Source organism: Tachypleus tridentatus, chromosome 9 (assembly GCF_004210375.1).
Source record: "Tachypleus tridentatus isolate NWPU-2018 chromosome 9, ASM421037v1, whole genome shotgun sequence".
Taxonomy (NCBI): Eukaryota; Metazoa; Arthropoda; class Merostomata; order Xiphosura; family Limulidae; genus Tachypleus; species Tachypleus tridentatus.
In genome coordinates, this window is record NC_134833.1 from 145,451,932 (window position 1) to 145,471,281 (window position 19,350).

A 19,350-nucleotide genomic window follows, 5' to 3' on the forward strand; every position below is an offset into this window, starting at 1 on the left:
TTCTTACTACTTCCTCTTTAAATATCACTCATTCATCAGTCTCAGGTTCAAATGTATCATCCCACTATTTCACCCTCTGGTTTTATTCGTGTATTTTGGATTAACTGCACATGTAGGTTCTTTCCTACATACATACTTGTTCATTTGTGATATACTAGAGAACGTAATAACTGGTGAGTACTGTCCAACCTGCAAAAAGCTGTTGGTTACTTAGTTAAAGAATTGGCTTTAGAAAGGTATTGAACAAACCAAATAATATTAGTTAAGAAACCTCCGTCATGTCTTCTCTATCAGGTTTATCCTGGGAGATCTGGTACGGCAAGGAGGGAGACAACTCTGGATGTCCTGTTTTAGTTAGGATATCACACACTAAAATGGAGAGGTGGACCAACCATCATATTTACAAATAAGGATGTTATCCACTTTTTAACATCCAGTTTAGTGACTCATACTTTCAAGATGGGCGAAGTCTTTTCCTTGTTCATGAGCGTTTTCCCACATGAAAATCAGTTGCGACATAAGAATTAGTCACGCTTCTGTTGACAAAGCCTTCTTGAAACATGAGGTAGGTGGGATTTTCAAGACTAGTGGCGAGAAAAAACATTTTTGCTTATGTAAAGCATTACTGAACGATAAAGCCATCATATGAGAAGAGGTATCTATCGGAACAAATATTTAAGGTGTATGAAAGTGTTAAGTTTTCATATATAAACAATCAACCTACAACAGCCTTTTGTATACACTAATACACACTATAGATACAATGTAACATACATAAATTAAACTTGTTTCTATATCAACTGTTACACTGACTTCCGGTTAATAATTATCACTTGTTGTTTTACATAACAGATATTACTTTCAGATGTATCGTTGCTATTTGTTACTTTACAATTTCAACAACACTATATCACTGGTATACATTCATTAACACTATATTAGAACGGCATGGCCAGAGCAGAACACTCGACTACCAATCTGAGAGTTGGAAGTGGGTGGTTATGAATAGCTGCCTTTCTTCTAGTCTTACATTGCTATATTAGAGACGGTTATCGTCTATATACCTTGTGTAGATTGGCCGAAATTCACAAACAAAACATCTTACTTAGCAGTATTTCATGTGCGTAAACAATTTATGTTATTTTATAACTTGGAAAGAATCGACCTGTTTATTTCGTTTTCCTATAACTTTTACCAAATGTATTATTATTAGGTGTAGATTGTTTGCTGATTTTTTTTTTAATTTCGCCAAAATCTACACCAGGGTTTTACATGCTAGCCGTCCCTAATTTAATAGTTTAACATCAGATAGTCATCACCACCCAGCGACAAATTTTTGGATATTAATTTACCAACGTGTACTAGGATTAACCACACATTATAACATCTCCACAGCAGAAAGGGGCGAGCATGTTTGGTGTGACGAGAATTCGAACCCATAATACTTAGATTACAATTCGAATACTCTACCCACCACGCTGTGTCAGGACGTTAGATCTGCAATTTAGATGTAATTGCTTACCTAACACAACGCTTATATTTTAACGTTACGCTACATGGACATTTATATTTTATTGACCATATACTAGTAAAGTTTTTAATGTATGATTACAAACAAATATTCATATTTATCACGAAACAAGTACCACACAGAGGCTACTAAATATACTTACAGTTTCTGAGATAATGTGTTGATGATGTATGTAGAATTAATTTGTTAAAATAACTCAAAACTTTATAACAAAAGTTATAATTTAATATTAGTAAACTACTCATCCTGTTTGACAATAAAATGGTATAAAATTATTAGGTCCAATACAGTAATAAAATTGCCAGTAGTTCACACATTAACAAAGTTTGTGTATCAAAGCTATATTTCATATACTAGTCTATACATATAATCTCAACTGTGTGGTGGGATGGTTTGTTTGTTTTTTGAATTTCACTCAAAACTACTCGAGGGCTATCTGTGCTAGCCGTCCCTAATTTAGCAGTGTAGAACTAGAGGGAAAGGAGCTAGTCATCACCACCCATCGCCAACTTAGGCTACTCTTTTACCAACGAATAGTGAGATTGACCGTCACTTTATAACGAATTTGTTTGTAACTACGTTAATTTCTACGTCAGCTCTGTTTTTTGTAAACCAACATCATGACAACCAATTGGTATTATTGACACGATTTAGTTGTAAGTATTTAATTGAAAATATGGTAATCGTTATTTCACTAACTTGTTATTACGTCCACTATGGTGAAATAAACAAAGCTTGTCTGGTGCATGACGTCACGTGCATAACTTTTATAACGGTCTCGTACACGTTACTCTGACACCTATTTCTAGATTTAAGCCAGTCACAGTGACATCTGTAACAGTCTCATAACGGTCTCGCATCAGCCATTGATACCCGTACAAATAGTCACACCAGTCACAATGACACCTGTAATAGTTTCTCAACAGTCATTTTAACACCCAAATTGTCTCACGCCGGTTATATTAACATAATATAATCAACCTTAGTTACACTGATGCTCATAATAGTCTCACAACAGTCACCTTGATTCTGATTTCAACTTTAAACAGCATTTAGGGTTACTGTTATAGTTTTATTAATTTTGAAGTGGTTACGTTATAAATAATATTAAACACATCCTTATTGATTCCGAAATCATTTTTCACCTCTGAATTATTTTTAACATTTGTTATTTCTTTGCTGTAAATTTACCATACCAAGCAAAGTACAACCAGAAACTTTTAAATTTTCTACCATGAGTACATCATGTGTTATTAACAGGCTGTTTGTTTTCTGAATTTCTTACAAAGCTGTCTCCTGTAGTCTGTTTATGAAGAGATAGACTAAAGGGAAGGCAACCAGTCAACAATCACTAACCGTCAGTTCTTGGATTGCTCTTATTCCACAGCAAAAAGGGATTTACCGTCACATTATATAGCGCCTTCACAGTAGAAGTGGTAAACATGTATGACGATGGGTGTGGATCCAGTAATTTGCAAACTTCGAAACAAGCACCTTAATCACTAGGTCATGTCAGGCGTCAGTAATAAATAAACATTTCCAGTAGAAAACGTGGATTTTTGATTGCAAGAAAAACGTTTAGCTTAGCATTTTGTGTCTTATGATTTGTTTGATGAAAAAAAGGATATAAAGAGAGACTTGTTTTAATACAATAAATATTATAATCAAACCATACAATTAAATTGATTTCTTCTAACAAAGAAAATCAAAAATATTTTATGTTTTAAGAATTTTTTATGTTTTACTGGGTGTAGAATCTGTAACAAGTAAATACAGTAAAATTTATCTCTACAAAACAAGTTAAATCACTCAAAGTAAGAGATGTCCGATTGTTCAGATGATATTCAATTTAAACAGGGTCCAATCTGACTACCAAATTAATTTATCTCGTCAGTAGATGAGAGTTTGAAACATGATCCAGCATGAAACATATGAATAACATTAAATGTTGAACATTTTTTGATGGCTGAGTAAAAGTCAGTTGCCAACTTGAAGGAATTAATATGCATAAGAATAACTGTTACAGAAGATTGAGATTAAAAACCAGTTTTCTTATAAATACAGTGGATGATAAAACCAGTCAAACTAATGATCAAAACTGGGTTAAAAATTTCTATGTCAACTGACGTAAGCAATTTACTAAATTAGCATGTTAGATAGGATTATGCATGCTTTATTTTTCGCTCAGTTTTAAGCGTGTCATGGATGGTTGGTAATATTCTAAAATACATCTGACAAATAACTCAAATCTATTTATTTATTTGTCAAGTTGTTTAATTATGTCTCAAATATGATTTTCGGAAGTGGTATCATAATCAAATCCTTAAAGAATAATGGGGGTGTTATAATGTTACGGTAAATCCCACTTTTCGTTGGTAAAAGAGTAGTTCAAGTGTTGGCGGTGGGTGGTGATGACTAGCTGCCTTCCCTCTAGTGATACACTGCTAAATTAGGGACGGCTAGTACAGATAGCCCTCGAGTAGCTTTGTGCGAAATTCAAAAAAACAAAAAACAAAGAAACATTTATTTGTCAAGTTGTTTAATTATATCAATACTCAAATCCGTAAAGAATTTTCTAAACCAAATCCGGCAATTTCTATGTGATAGTACTGATATCATGACCAGAGCAACTTTCACATGGAATATTGTAAATATTGCATCAGTTTATAATGCTTTAAAGGGTAATCATCACCAGTTCAGTAGATGTTACAATGTTCCTCAATCCAGTCCATAGCAACTTTCATGTGAAATTCTTTAATACTCTTGAAATGATAAATACAAGATTTATCACATGAACTGGTAACGTTTTTAGAGCTAAATTTGATTTTATCATCCAATATGTTCCTTATTACTTTTTAGTTGTTTCCCGATCTGATAATATTTTATACTTTATGTTTTAAATTTCACTCAGTTTCATATTTCTCTTCTTTAATATCAAATATCATTACATATAAAAATAGTTTTCTTATATAGAACATTGCTTGAGACTATACTTAAGTTTGAAGTTTTGGACGGTACTGTTTCTGATAAGTCAGTTGTTTGGAATTAATAGATCTTCGTCTGTTTGTGTCAAGAAAGTTAATTAATTATAATTAAGTTCTGTTGAGAAGCTCCTTTTGTTTCAAATGTGGCTATTATACTGATGTCATTTATCTTACCAGATGTGATGACTGATACAGAGAATTTACAGATCTTAAACAAATGTCCAACCTCACTTAAACCAACCCAGTTTTACTGTCGTTTACCATAAACAGATTTTCCTTCCATTGCATGCCGCTCATTATACATACCAACAACTCATATATTACTTGACAACTTTTACATTATAGAAAATACAATAATGTCAGTCACTTTCATTGTAAACCCATTAAACATACCAATAACTCAGGTATTACTTGACAACTTTTACATTATAGAAAATACGATTATGTCAGTCACTTTCATTATAAACCCATTAACCTTACCAGTCGCTCGTACATTACTTGGCAGTAAAAGATAGTTATGTTTCTCAAATCTGAGGTCAAAGACAGATCTAAACATTTCTTTAAAACGATGGACTTTCACACAGTTTTTAATAAACCAGGAGAAAGTGGAAACATGAATTTACATTATTCATTTTGCATTAGATAACGCTTGAGTTTGTTGATAATGGAATATCAGCCATTCCTTTGTGCAACAATATTTGCAAACAGATAACTGAAAATTAAGTGTTGGGGTCCAAAAACTCCCAGCAGCTGAGTAGACTTCAACTGTGAATTTTAAAAATCTCAACAGAAAAAGACATAGTGTTTTTTGTTGTTTTTTTCTTTCGAAAGGTGTGACTGTTTGTTCTAGAACGATACATACAACGAGAGAAAATTTTATTCCAAACTATTCAAATAAGGGGAATAGTCAATTACTGATTCTCAAAGTATATAAGAAAGTTTAATCAAGAAACTTTACATTGAAAAAACTCTAAATTACGAAACAGAAGGCTAACGTTTTAGGTATAGAGTAGAAGTGTATAACGAAATGCAGAATTTTGATAGCAAATATAAAGTAAAACGTTACAAAATAGTAACTTTGATTGATAAAAAGATATATGAAGGTAACAAAACACTTAATACAGTCCAGATGTGACGAATCAAGGATGCAAACATGTAACAAAAAATCAAAATTTGATTATTTATTAAGATGCAATCATACTATAACTAAATATGTTACTTTCACAAATGCCCTCTCCCCAATCACCCCAGAAGATTTTAGTTTGTTTGGAATTTCGCGCAAAGCTACTTGAGGGTTATTTGCGTTAGCCATCACTAATTTGGCAGTGTAAGAGTAGAGGGAAGGCAAGTTGTCATCACAACCCATCACCAACTCTTGGGCTACTCTTTTACCAACGAACAGTGGTTTTGACCTTCACATTATAACGCCCCCCACGGATGAAAGGGCGAGTCGAGTGCCTTATCTTCCTGGCTATGCCGGCCACTCCCAAAATGGAAATTAGGATAATAATAATTTCACCAAATGTCCAATAAAATAAATTGCTACATAAAGGTTCTGCGGCATCAGTTTTACCAGGTTGAATTTATAAATTCCAGTGATTACCCACGTTTTAAAATACAATTTAAAAGTAAAAATCAGGGTTGAGAAATTCAACACAAATAATACCAAACAATGAGTTTTACTCTTCAAAACTCAAGATCTAAAGAATTTACACGTTTTAATTAAGAAAGTTTGAAAAAATAATTTCGTGCGAAAGTGATATACTCAAGATTAATATTGTTCAAAACTCTTTGGTACTTTCATTACCAATATGTATTATAGAGTTTTGAAACAAATCTCGACAATTCTAGAAATAATTTTATAAATGAATAAGGGAAATATTATAGAATATAACACTATTATATTTTATACAGATGGTTGTAATTCAAATGAATTTTTTTATAAAAACTACACGAAACCTGTTTCATAAAATTATAAATATTTGGTGCAAAATTTTTTTCTAAAATAGATCTATCGAGTCTTTATTAACTTTATCCCTTTAATGAAACAATGGAAGTTTTATGAAACCTAGAGGAATTTCTTCTCTTTGTCTCCACTCACAAATAATTCTCTTTTTGTCATCTGTTTTTTAATAGAACAAATACTTAAGTTCTTAGCATGTAGCTTAAGTTTATAGCTTTAAAATTCATCTGACTGTCATGAATGCTGGTTGGTGTCGAATCTGTCATCATGATGTTAATAATTGGAAATGTAGTTTACTGTCTCCTATACATCAACATCTGCCACTATTACATTTCATTAAAGAGTTGGGTAGCTTGCAGATCACCATTGGAATTGTAACTCCAGCAACATGAATATTTATTATCTGAATCTACATAATTCACATTGGAACAGAAGTAAGTATAAGGCACTAGAAACCTATAATCATGGGTTTGTACACACGAAAAACCTAGTGTGGCTGTCTATGCAACAACACACACACACCTTGAAAATACACTCGGTATCTCTGGTGATACCATATATGTATGATCAAACTCGAATGGCGATGAGAAATATTATGAATTATGATCGCTTAAAATTAACAAATAATGCACAAGAAAATGACAATAAAATTCATGAACTGGTAAACATACTTGAACCAGATTTTTGGAGTACTGATAAAGTTGTTGCGTTGGGAAGACGCATATGACAAATTGTATGAATTCAGTAAGTTCTTTCATCACGAAATCAGCATTAATGATTTATGTGACTATGTGAAAAATGTCCTTCGAAATCACCATAACCATGAGATTTCAAGAACTGTACAAAAGGCTAAAAATATTATCAATAGTGGTATTCTTAGTTCCGCAGAAGCAGAAAAAGGGTTTTCAATAATGAATATTATATATTCAGATGAAAGAAGTCGCCTTACAGTTGAAAATGTGGCAAACCTGATAACAATTGATTTGATTGGCCTCCCACTGGTTTCACAGAATCCCACTTTTCCAGTTCAAATTTGGCTATGAAAATACACACAGCTGATCACAACGGGTTCAAGCGTGGAGGGAATAAAAATTTTCATGATAATCAAATGGCAATTTGAAATATTTAAATCATGCTGAATAAATTATTTGAGTAAGATATTGTTGTTGTTATTTTAATCACACAAACATGTGGTGTGTAACGCGACGTATAACCGGTTATTAGAATATTTGAATTCCATCACTGTTCTAAACTTTACTGAATCTAACCAAACTGCGTCTCTAACCAATACGAAATAATGATAAAAAAAATTTAAAAAAATTTAACCAAATAGACAGATTCATAAAATAAAGTTTTTTGAAAGCTACGCTGCATATCCTTTTAGGGATCGAAAAATTTGATAACATAGTTACACGCTGTAAATGTGAAAGTTTTCATTTTTTATTCTGCGGTTCAAGAAAACTAAAGATTCAGAAAACAACTGAAGCTACACTGTATGTTGAAGAATATTTACAAACTAATTGATGTTTAAAACTGAAATATTAGTTTTGGATCCAAAAACATTTAATTTAAAGTAAACAAATACATAAGTTACTCTCTTTTTTTAGAAACGTTAATGACATATCCACATGTTTTTATGACGTTGAGCTTTGAAAAACACATTTATCAAGGTTCTATTTACGAATAAGAGTGTTCCAGATCAGATTCAACTAAATCAGTGAACTTGGGTATCGATAGCTTCTAAAGTAGCTGTAATAATGAAGTATTGGTATGATAAATATACATTTACGATATGTAAGACGTGAGTTTATTTATATTTTTATAAAGTTTTCATAACGAATTCCATGAAATGATTATTAAATGCTGTCAGTATCCATACTCTCATGATTTCTTCCACAACTTTTCTAGTTGATTTGGTTTGTATATCTATTAAGTTGTTTATTCCTGCACGTTTTAAAATGACATTGATATAACAGCCTTTACACAAATCCTTACATGAAATATGCTCATTATTTGACATGAGATTTTCTTCACAAACTGTGCATTTAACATTTTCCATATCCACACACAAACTGTTAAAACAATAAACCATTTCATTGTTCCTAATTTAATTGCATCTTCTAAACTACTTCTGAGACACGTAAATTCAGTATTGTTGACGGTCTATGGTTAAGTACTAGGAGGTTACAATTGAGGGTCTATAATATTTCGTAATTCGAACGTTTCCTAAACCTCAGAGATAAATGTGTACTTACTTTAGTGCAGTGGTTCTTAACCTTGTTTGAGGTACTGAGCCCCGGAAGTTTCAGTAAACCCTTCGTAATTGAAAAAATAAAATATGATTTTTCAAATTCAAAACATAAGTAGATATTTTACTAGTGCACAAAATGAGCCATGCATCAGTTCCACATAATATCACTGTGCTCAAAGAACAAAACCAACAAAACATGAATTTCACACAAAACAAAATATAACTCAATGAATATTTACTGCAAATCAATGTGACTTTTGCTGTTGCCTCTCAGAGACAAGTTCAGAAATGCGCGGCTTCACCTTGGCAAGTGCCACTCTCATATCATTTTCGCAACAAAGTATGTTCCTTTTCTTGGTATTTATGTCTACCATCCTCGAAAAGGTTTGCTCGCAAAGATATGTTAAAACAAACGGTATGAGTATCTCAAGGGCTTTCTTAGCAACAAGAGGGTACGCTACGATTTTGTGACACCAGAACGTTGGGAGCGTTGTTGTTCTGAAATGTTTCTGTTGAACCTGGCTCTGCTGAAGTTCAATGATTTCATCGAGGTAAACACTAAACACTATTCGCAACATTAAACGTGAACGGCTGTCTCACACATGCTGGATATGACTCTCATGTAAGGAAATAAGCTCATCTGAGTGCATGGAAATCGATTACTTCAGTTCCCCGAGAACAGAAACATCTTCTTCAGAGACATCTTCGATCTTACTTATGCAGTCGTCCAACAGGGGAAAGTTTGCAAAGTTATCATTCTATGTTCGTCGTTTCCATAATGGTAGCTTTTTTTAAAACCTTCAGGTGTTTTCCGCTTCGATGATGTTGACCCCACCACCCCGCATCTGTTGATTGAGATGACTGAAAGCATTGAAGATATCGGTAACGTACGCCAAAATTAGAGTGTACTCAGATTTTCGAAGCAATCCACATGACAATGTTGGTGCTCGCGCTAAAACAGTGCTAATTCCACACGCATGGCAAAAACACGATTCAGTACCTTTTTCTGGGATAACCACCGATCGTTAGAAAGGCACAGAAGTACCTCAAATTCAGAGCCCATTTGATTACATAGCTCTTTGAAAATGCGGTGCTTCAGGGCACTATTACGCACAAGATCGAAAGTTTAGGAAAAAATAAAAACTGACGCAGGATTACTGCAGTCACAGATCGACTACTAAGCGCTCGAAGTTTTCTGCAGCACAGATATTAAGGCCAAGTGATGTGACGTGATCAGCCGCAGCCAATGATGGCCAAGTGGGCAGGCCCAGTATGGCCTAGTGTGTTAAGGCGTGCGACTCGTAATCTGAGGATCGAGGGTTCGCATCCCGGTCGCGCCAAACATGCTCGCCCTCCCAGCCGTGGGGGCGTTATAATGTTACGGTCAATCCCACTATTCGTTGGTAAAAGAGTAGCCCAAGAGTTGGCGGTGGGTGGTGATGACTAGTTGCCTTCCCTCCAGGCCAGTGGTTCTTAACCTTTTTCAGTGTTTGCACCCCTTTCAAATCTGTAATCATTTCTCGCACCCTGGAAACTTAAATATAAAAAAGCTAAAATACAAAGTTGATGTAATCAAAATTTTTTTAAATCTTCATACATACAGCATACCTTTTTTCAAGACAAAAATTCAGGGTACATAATGAAAAATTAATTTCAATTTTGTTAATGATGTTTTTATTTAGCCTGTAATGCACAGTAAACGTAGTGACTTCGTTGCTGCTGTTTTTTTTCTATGATGGCATCAAATCATGGCGTCTTTGTACTGAGTGCCACTCGCATGTCATGTTCAGAATTCAGCCGATTTCTGCATTTTGTTTGAATCTGAAGTAGACAAGAAAATCCTTGTTCACACAAGTAAGTAGTTGTAAATGGTACCAGCACTTCAAGAGCTTTCTTCGCTAATGCAGGGTATGCTTGCAGCTGAGAAGCCCAGAAGTGTTCCAGTTGACTATTGGTGAACTCCGTTTGGATTTCACGATTGTGTCTAAGGTCGATGAGATCTTCCTTGATGCCGCTGACATCTTCCAAATTCTGCATGAAAGGATTCAGGATCCAGTTGTCATAGGTTTGCAGCTCTCCACACGAGAAGTAACCCTCAAATGAAGTACGCAGCATCTGCATATGTTCAACAACTTTTGCAACAAAGTCTGGATGCAGGGTAGAATTTTCTGTGACTGTCTCTTCCAGGCAGGGAAATTTGCCAAATTCCCCATCTTCACAAGATCCACAAGACAAGTTTTTCTTTGAATGCAGCCAATTTCGCGCTTGCAGTCACAATGTTGAGTCCCCTTCCTTGCAGAGAGAGATTGAGTTCATTGAGAGCTAAAAACACATCAGCCAAATAGGCAAGCATCTGAACAAAACTAGGTTCTTTGAAATATATAGCCAGTTCTTGTACCCTTTCACGGAGAAACTGATGAATTTCTCCTCTCAGTTCAAACACGCGAAACAGCACACAACCACGTGACAACCACCTCACTTCAGTGTGGTACAAAAGAGCAGTGTGTTCCTGACCCATTTCCTCACAATGTGACTGAAACAATCGATGATTCAAAGCTCGGCTGCGAATAAAGTTTACAACCTTGACACAAATATCCAGAGTTTTCTTGAGATCTGGGGGCAATGTCTTTGCTGTAAGAGAGTGACGATGAAGAAAGCAGTGAGTGATTTTCAGATTAGGAACTTCTTTCCTCATTAATGCAGCAAACCCAGAACGATTGCCCAGCATTGCTGGTGCACCATCTGTACATATTGAACCAATTTTGTCAAGGTGAAGTTCGTTTCTTGAGAAAAATTCTTGTATTTTGTTAAGCACATCTATAGCTTGTGCAGTTGTCTTTAAGGACTGACAGAAAAAAGGAAACTTTCTTCCACTTTTCTCCTTCACGTAACGAACTACTGCCAATAGCTGACAACAGTTGGATACATCTGTTGATTCATCCACTTGTAGGCTAATCTTAACTGGACTAGCCTTGATGTCAGCTACAACTTGTTCCAGGATGTCAACACTCATGTCGATGATTCGGTTATGGATTACATCATTTGACAAAGACACTTGTTGGAGTTTCTTCTCAGCTTCCTTGCGGAGAACAATCTTTGCCATTTCAAGGGCACATGGCTTGATCAGTTCCTCACCAATTGTATGGGGTTTCTTTGATTTAGCAATCTGGTATGCAACTTCATAAGAAGCACTCAGTAAAGGTTTCTCTGTTGGCGAAAATCCATAAGTCGGCAATGTGCCAACCTGATCAAACCTAGCTCTTTTGACCCTTAATGTCACAATGTCATTTCCTGCATCCCTGCCACCATGTTTGTTCTGGAAATGTTCATCAAGCTTTGATGGCTTCAAGTTCGCATTGGAGAAGAGTGTGCTGCACAGGATACACTGTGGACGTTGTGTCCCATCTTTCTCTGTAGTACAGGTGAAACCAAACTTGACATATTCGTCATTCCACTTTCGTTTCTTCGACATACTGCAGACAAATCTGGAAAAGAAACACATTCATGTGTAGGTGTTTTCTTTTTTTTATGAATTATCTCTAAAATATGTCATGGAGAGACTGAAATACCTGGTTTAATCAGTAGATTTGTAGGCATGACAATACATTCTATGAAAATATTGTAACGGCTACACTGCTACAGTGATAATGTATGTTATGTAAACAACCCATCGCTCATTTAAATAAATGTGTAGAAAGCAAAATCTGAAATAATACATAACCAATCTTCCACCCTACTGTTATGCATCAGAAAAAAAATAACATTGAAACAGGGAAACCATAACTCACGTGTTGATGGCACGGATGGGTGGTGTGGACTGAGACGTGATGATAACCTCCTCTCTCTCCGTGTTGCACACGTGTCCTGTATGCGTCCCTTCCTCGTCTATCAAATGACATACCCGTTTGTTTACCCTGTATTGGAATCTGATGCAACTTTACCACTTCATTAGGAAATCAGGTTTAGGTTTAACTTTATCTCGGAACACTGCTGAAGCAAAAATGTTTCTTCTTAGGAGAAATATAAAGCATACTCTTATGTAAAAATTTGGATTTGCTTTAATTATTCATGGGCATCCTCGCACCCCTTGGGAATCATCTTCGCACCCTGGTTAAGAACCCTGCTCAAGGCATACACTGCTAAATTAGGGACGGCTAGCACAGATAGCCTCCCGTAGCTTTGTGTGAAATTCTAAAGAAACAAACAAACAAACCAAGTGGGCATGGCGTCACGAATCATACGAGTGGAATGAACGGAATGGACACACACACAGTGTGCGTGTTTTGACCTTCGCCAAACACCTGAGACTGACTCAACGAACTCCACTGCTTTAGTGAATTAAAGATATTTTCATTATGACTATATTTATAGTTTCAAATACATGTATGTTGGTAGTGTCTTACGCTTGTTCTCAACTAGAATAACACAATTTGTGCCATTCAATTTTATATATCACACGAATTTGTCCAATGTGTAATTGTCCCTCGGTTAGGTAAGTAAATTTTTGGACTTACAACACTTAAGTCCGGTATCATATTTTTCTAGAATAAAAATTACAGCTCTAAATAATGTGAGCTTGCATTTTATGTCCCGTAAATTATGTTTAAAATACCTAACCTACAAAATATTGTACTCAGTATTTAACCTAAACAAATACGAAAAATCACTAAACACAAAAGCTAGGTAGAACTAGCAAATAAACTTAAAAAATGGAATCAAAACAGACAGAGATATAAAAGGACATGCCACTTCACCGAATACTGAACACTTCAGAAGGAAAATAATTCATTTATATCAGGTTATCCCAATAGTAATGCCCCAAAATTTAATACAGAAGGGAATCACTATTTCTTTCTTTTTAGAAGGTTGTAATGACTACAATACATACTAAGACATGTATACACCTGTCCAGACAAATGGAAGAACCTAAACCAACTCCACTTTTCAGATCATTAATAAAATAAACTATCATGAAGATGGATGTGTCTACACCTTAAGTGATGCGCCACGTTCAGGTCGTCCTGTTTATTTCCTGACGTTCTGCTGGTGCACTTGATGAAGATTGTGCTGTTACAGTTGGAGAACTAGCACAGAAGCTTAATTCAACCTATTCAACAGTTCACCGTCATCTGCAACAACTTGGAAAAGTGTCAACTCTTAAAACGTAGGTTCCCATGATTTGACAGAAGCCAACCTTAGAACAAGAGTGGACATTTGTACTTATCTGTCTTCTCGTCAACGTAACTCACCGTTTTTGGACATGTTAGTGACTGGATGTGAAAAAATTGATATTTTATAGCAGTTTCTAAATGCCGCAGATAACGGATCAGTGGAGGTAAATGGCTAAAAGCACAGCCCAAAATGGAGTTAGACTCTAGGAAAGTCTTGTTAAGCATTTGGTGGGATATCGTTGGTGTGATCTACTTTGAGTTGGTGCCACTCAATCCAAGGATTACTTCAGACTTCTATTGTCAAAACAGTTCGTGCGCTTCAATGTTGCACTGAAAGATAAGAAGCCTACTTTTGTCAATCTTAAAGGTGTTGTGTTACACCAGGATAATGCACGGCCCCATACAACAAGGATTACATCTGCAAAGATCGAAGAGCTAGACTGGTTAAAATTTCCATCATTCCTCTTATTCTCCAGAATTTGCTCCATCTGATTCTCATCTCTTCTGAAGTTTGCAGAACTATCTTGATAGAAAAGAGCTTGGAACACATAAACATCTCAAAACTACCCTCTCTACATTCTTTTCCTCCAAACCCCAACAATTTTATGGAAGAAGCTTGTGAATCGTTGGCAAGGAGTAATTAATAATAATGGAACATACATTATTAATTACATAACATTAAAAGTGTTTGAAATCCTTTCTGCTTCACTGAATCTAAAATCAGACTGATATTACGAACTTACCTACTTTCTGTATAGCTATATCGGAATTTCATTAGAATCATTATAGTTTTCAATCAGGTAACCTTAAAATATTTCTTTTATGAATAATTTACAATATTTTATGAATATAAAATATGGGTCCCTATGTTTTGTCAGTTTCAATCCTTTTGTTTTTCTTTTTTAAGTTCAGTAGCCAGTTTTACTTGTCGACTGAATTATGATTTGGTTTTTTCTTGTATATGTTTGTTTACTATTTTTGTAAGATGGTATACGAGGATTAGTTGGTTGTAAAATGTATTTAATAGATTCCAGACTTTAAGATAGTATTATAATAAACATAATGGTCAAAGCTCATGTATACGATTTCGCTCTATAAGTTAATAGAAAGTGTATCTTTCTTATAAAAGAGCGATTACGGTAGGTAAGACACTATATGTACCTTTCATGGCATGTGGATCAGAAAATCTAGATGAGTTTTGTGTTACTTTAAAACTAGTGTCCGTGCCATCCATTACATAGCGCATTCAACGATAATTATAATACTGTTTAGAGAATATTCCCAATATGCAAATAGTAAGGAACATATGTATCTCTCTCTATCATACAATGCATACGGACTGTTCTCTCTACGGGATATTTATGAGCATGCGCAATTTCAGAGCTCTTAGAATTTATCAAAGACGAGTTGTATAAATACCAGCAGATGAGAAGAATGAGAGGTTTATGGTTTTAGTTATTCTATACGTATTTTAGAATTTCGTAATAATGGAGTGTAAGATTGTTTTAGTAATTTTGTTTTATATTTTAACCTCGCGTCATTGCATTTTACCCTAGAGACTCATCTATATCCAATGTATTCGTTACGGACGATAATCAAATGACGAAGGATACAGAACGTCGGCGTCAGGAGGCTGGCGAGGCGCTACCACGGTCTCTCGAAAGGGTGACGATGTCGGAGTTGGCGAAGCGCGCACGGTCTCTCCAACGGAAGGTGTAGAACGTCGGCGTCGGGAGGCTGGCGAAGGCGCAACCACTCTCTCAACGAAGGTGTAGAACGTCGGCGTCGGGAGGCTTGCGAAGGCGCTACCACGATCTCTCCAACGGAAGGTGTAGAACGTCGGTGTCGGGAGGCTGGCGAAGGCGCTACCACGGTCTCTCCAACGGAAGGTCATTAACTAGAACTATGAACTCTGTTTAGTGAAATATTGTGGAGTCATTAGCTCATATGTAACTTTTGTTTCATGTGTATAAATTAAAATTGTACAGTTCTTTATCGCTGTTTACGAACTGGTATTTCGGAAATTTTCCTTGGTTTAAGAAACTTCATTAACAGCACCACGTAAAAGCTTCTTCCATTGTAATAAAAGAAAGATGAATCTACAGCTACTGTAATTCACTGTTGATACCCCTAATGTACATACATAACCAAACGTGTATCGGTCTGTATTTCTATTCCTTCTCAAACAAACTATTAAACTTCGCTTTAAAACCAAAACTTTCGTTCACACACTTTAATACAATTATTACAGCTTTTCCTAAACATTTGTTCCTCACATCTCCATTTTGTAATATCTTACCTTGCTTCACATCCCCATCTCTATTTTTAATCGTCTTGCTATCTGAACTTCATATATCTATTTTTTCTTAATTTTATATCTATCTAACATCCATATCGTTATTCTTAACAACTGAGACCAAACAATCTTTTTTATTCTCAAGTTGGAAAGAAATGGTATAAGTCAAGGCTTCTAATTAAAAAAACAAAACATTATAATGCTTACCAAACGTATAAAAATAACTCGCAAACCAAATATTCAGTGTACTGTTTTATATTAATTTCGACAATTGGTACGTTTCCATGTTTGGTATTGTTTATAAAAGAAACAGGTTTGTTTAAATAACGTTATTTTTCTAAGAAACAGGCCTCACTCAACCAAGTGCTGCTCTACAACAATGTTTCTAAATCAGATTGATAATTACAGGATGTTTTAAGCGATACACAACGATGGCGTTAAATTTATCAGTAATCAAGTGCATTCTAAATTACGATTTTGTAACCTGCTCAACGCAATACCTTTAATTCCGTGATTAATAAAACAATATTGATTTTTTAAATAATAATACCAGTACCTGAATGGCGTTGACCATATTTGGTCCTTAAAACATATGAAAATGTGTCTGAATGTTTGTCGTTATGAACATCAACGAACAATAGGTAATAATATTCCACGTATGATTACAAAGTTTTAACAAATCCGTTCGTTTTTGTATAAGATATAAAACAAAAGTAGTGTACAAAATCGGACTTCATGGTAACAATTATGATTTTTTTCGTGAACTCGCTGTTACCTTTGACATCGGCCCTCCAAATATTAATCATTTCAAAGTTGGGTCATAGTCCAAGTGTATACTATCTTTCGTTCAAATCTACCCAACTGTTTTCGAGAAATATTTGTGATAAACACACACACACACACACATGGATGAAAACAAAATGGTAATAATAATGATGTTGAAACTGCTTAAACAATAGTTGTATGATGTTTAAGCTCCATGTAACAAGAGTTAAATTAAGTAGTTAATATAGTACCAGTTAATTAAAGATGTCAAGTAGCTAAGGTTTAAAACTAAACCCATAATAGCAAGGTACAACGAATAAATAAAATAAGATTCGTATTATTTTCAAATACTTACCACAACCTGTCAAGTAGTAACGTTTGAACATGGCATCCTCACTGAAAACAGAGACTGTGATCCTGGAATGTAGTAGGAGACATTTTATGAACATACAATTTATACTCGTACATTTTGAGAAATAATATAGTTTTACATATCCAGTCCTGTAAATAAAATAACTCGAGACTCAAAATGCTAACCAATTAGATACACTTTCAATAAAGATGAAAATATTTTAGTAAGACACTGGAAATCAAAACGCATCCTTCAAAACTGTATTGTTCTTTGTGTATCTTAAGGTATTTTAAAATAACACTTTGAAGGCTTACATAAATGTGCTTTTTCAGAAAAAGCAACTGGTTCTACTTAGTCCACGTTCGCTTATCACCGCAGAAGAATAAGGGTAAGGGTAGCAGTATTATCAAACAAATCTGTGGAACAAAGTAAAGATTGAAAGCATAAGTTTACTGAAAAAAGATGTGTCGTTAACTATAATTAAGATTTAGAGAGATAATGGAGATGTTACAACCTTCAACTATCGTCAATTTGTTTTAACTTCAGAGACAATAGAGGATGGTCTTATAACGCTCTTTGTCATCAGTTTGTTCTAACTTTAAAAGAGTCAATATAGATTACTTTATAATGGTCTTTCATCATCAATTTGTTCTAATTTTAAACAAAAACCAATAAAAAATTCCCACTTTGGTATCCTAAATCCAGACAATTATCAAAATAACTATAATACATACAACAAACCTTTGTTTATCATACAGTAGAATTTTAAGTTCTCTCCTTGCAACAAGCACTCAACTTTCACGACTGCTAACTCTGAAGGTTTGATTATATCTTTGTTGATGTAATTTATAAATATAACTTTAAGAACTGTCAGCAGATATATTTGTAATGTATACTGAGAAGTTACAGAAATGTCTCCCAGATACACAAGTCCTATGGATTGAGTGCTCTCGGGATCTCAAAAGTAAGTATGCTTTTGTTTATCTTTTTATCGACACACTTTTAATATTGACTGGATGAGATAATTAGCAACAGGTAGAAATATGGACAGTTATTGATGATTGGTGAAATAAAACATGCTTATTTTACTATACAAATTAGGGAAAAAAACTATATTAGCAGTGCCGTATATTTAAGCGTCATAAACCATGAAAGTGTTCCCCTACTTTTAGACAAGCTATACCAAGGTGAAAGGCCAAACTTACAAACTGAACTGCTCTTGATACAAACCGTAATTTTGATTTGGGGCACTTTACTGTGCTACCAGGCATTTGGAATGCATTGCTTGTTCTTTCTAGACTCTGCTGGACAGGTGATAGCTGAAAGGAACTTGACCGATGTTCACTGGTGTCCTAAACACACGCTTCCAAAACTATAGTCGTAATACTTGTTTGTTTATTTTGTGATTGTTAATTGTTTGTTACTGAATAGTATTACATAAAGTAAAACTAGCTTTGTATGTAGCATTTTGATCACAGAAATGATGACAACATGTACTGTCCAATGTTCATGTTCTTTATTGAATCATTAACTGTCAGCAATACTTATCATGTATACAGAGAGTTTGCCAAATTGGACAGGGGCGTAGATCCTGGTGGGATGGGGTATACATCCCACCTTTATTTTAGGTAGGGTGTGTGGTGCATATAATGATCACCCCTACAGTTTTGTCTGTTGAATTGTTTTATTGCATCATAGGCCTACATATTGTGTGTTTGTTCTTGCGATTTTCGTGTTCTTACCAATCGAATTACATAATATGCCTAGATGTAGGCTTTTTTCAGTAGCCGAAATTTACAACTTTAATATAGGCGTGCTTCTAAGCCTTTCGATCAAAGTGATAGTTCGTAAGTATCAGTCAGTAGGCCTAAGTATACACGCAAGGCGTGCAATCACTATCACAGAATCTACGTACGTCTTGTACGTAATGTAAGATTAAATAAAATTTTCATCACAACAGATTGAACAGAGCAGAGAAATTAGAAAATATTACTCTCAAGCGTATACTCCTGTGAGCTCGATCCGGCGACGCCATTG

At 34.8% G+C, this 19,350-nt stretch overlaps 2 protein-coding genes across 2 annotated transcripts; both read right to left on the bottom strand.

Moving 5' to 3' along the window:
* Positions 1-10,475: 10,475 nt before the first annotated feature.
* LOC143227515 (protein FAM200C-like) lies at positions 10,476-10,850 on the bottom strand. Its single transcript, XM_076458956.1, has one exon. The coding sequence runs from the start codon at positions 10,848-10,850 to the stop codon at positions 10,476-10,478; it is 375 nt and encodes a 124-aa protein (XP_076315071.1).
* A 94-nt stretch (positions 10,851-10,944) lies between these two features.
* LOC143227516 (protein FAM200C-like) lies at positions 10,945-12,201 on the bottom strand. Its single transcript, XM_076458957.1, has one exon. It carries the CDS (start codon positions 12,199-12,201, stop codon positions 10,945-10,947), a length of 1,257 nt encoding a protein of 418 aa, XP_076315072.1.
* Between the last annotated feature and the right edge of the window lie 7,149 nt (positions 12,202-19,350).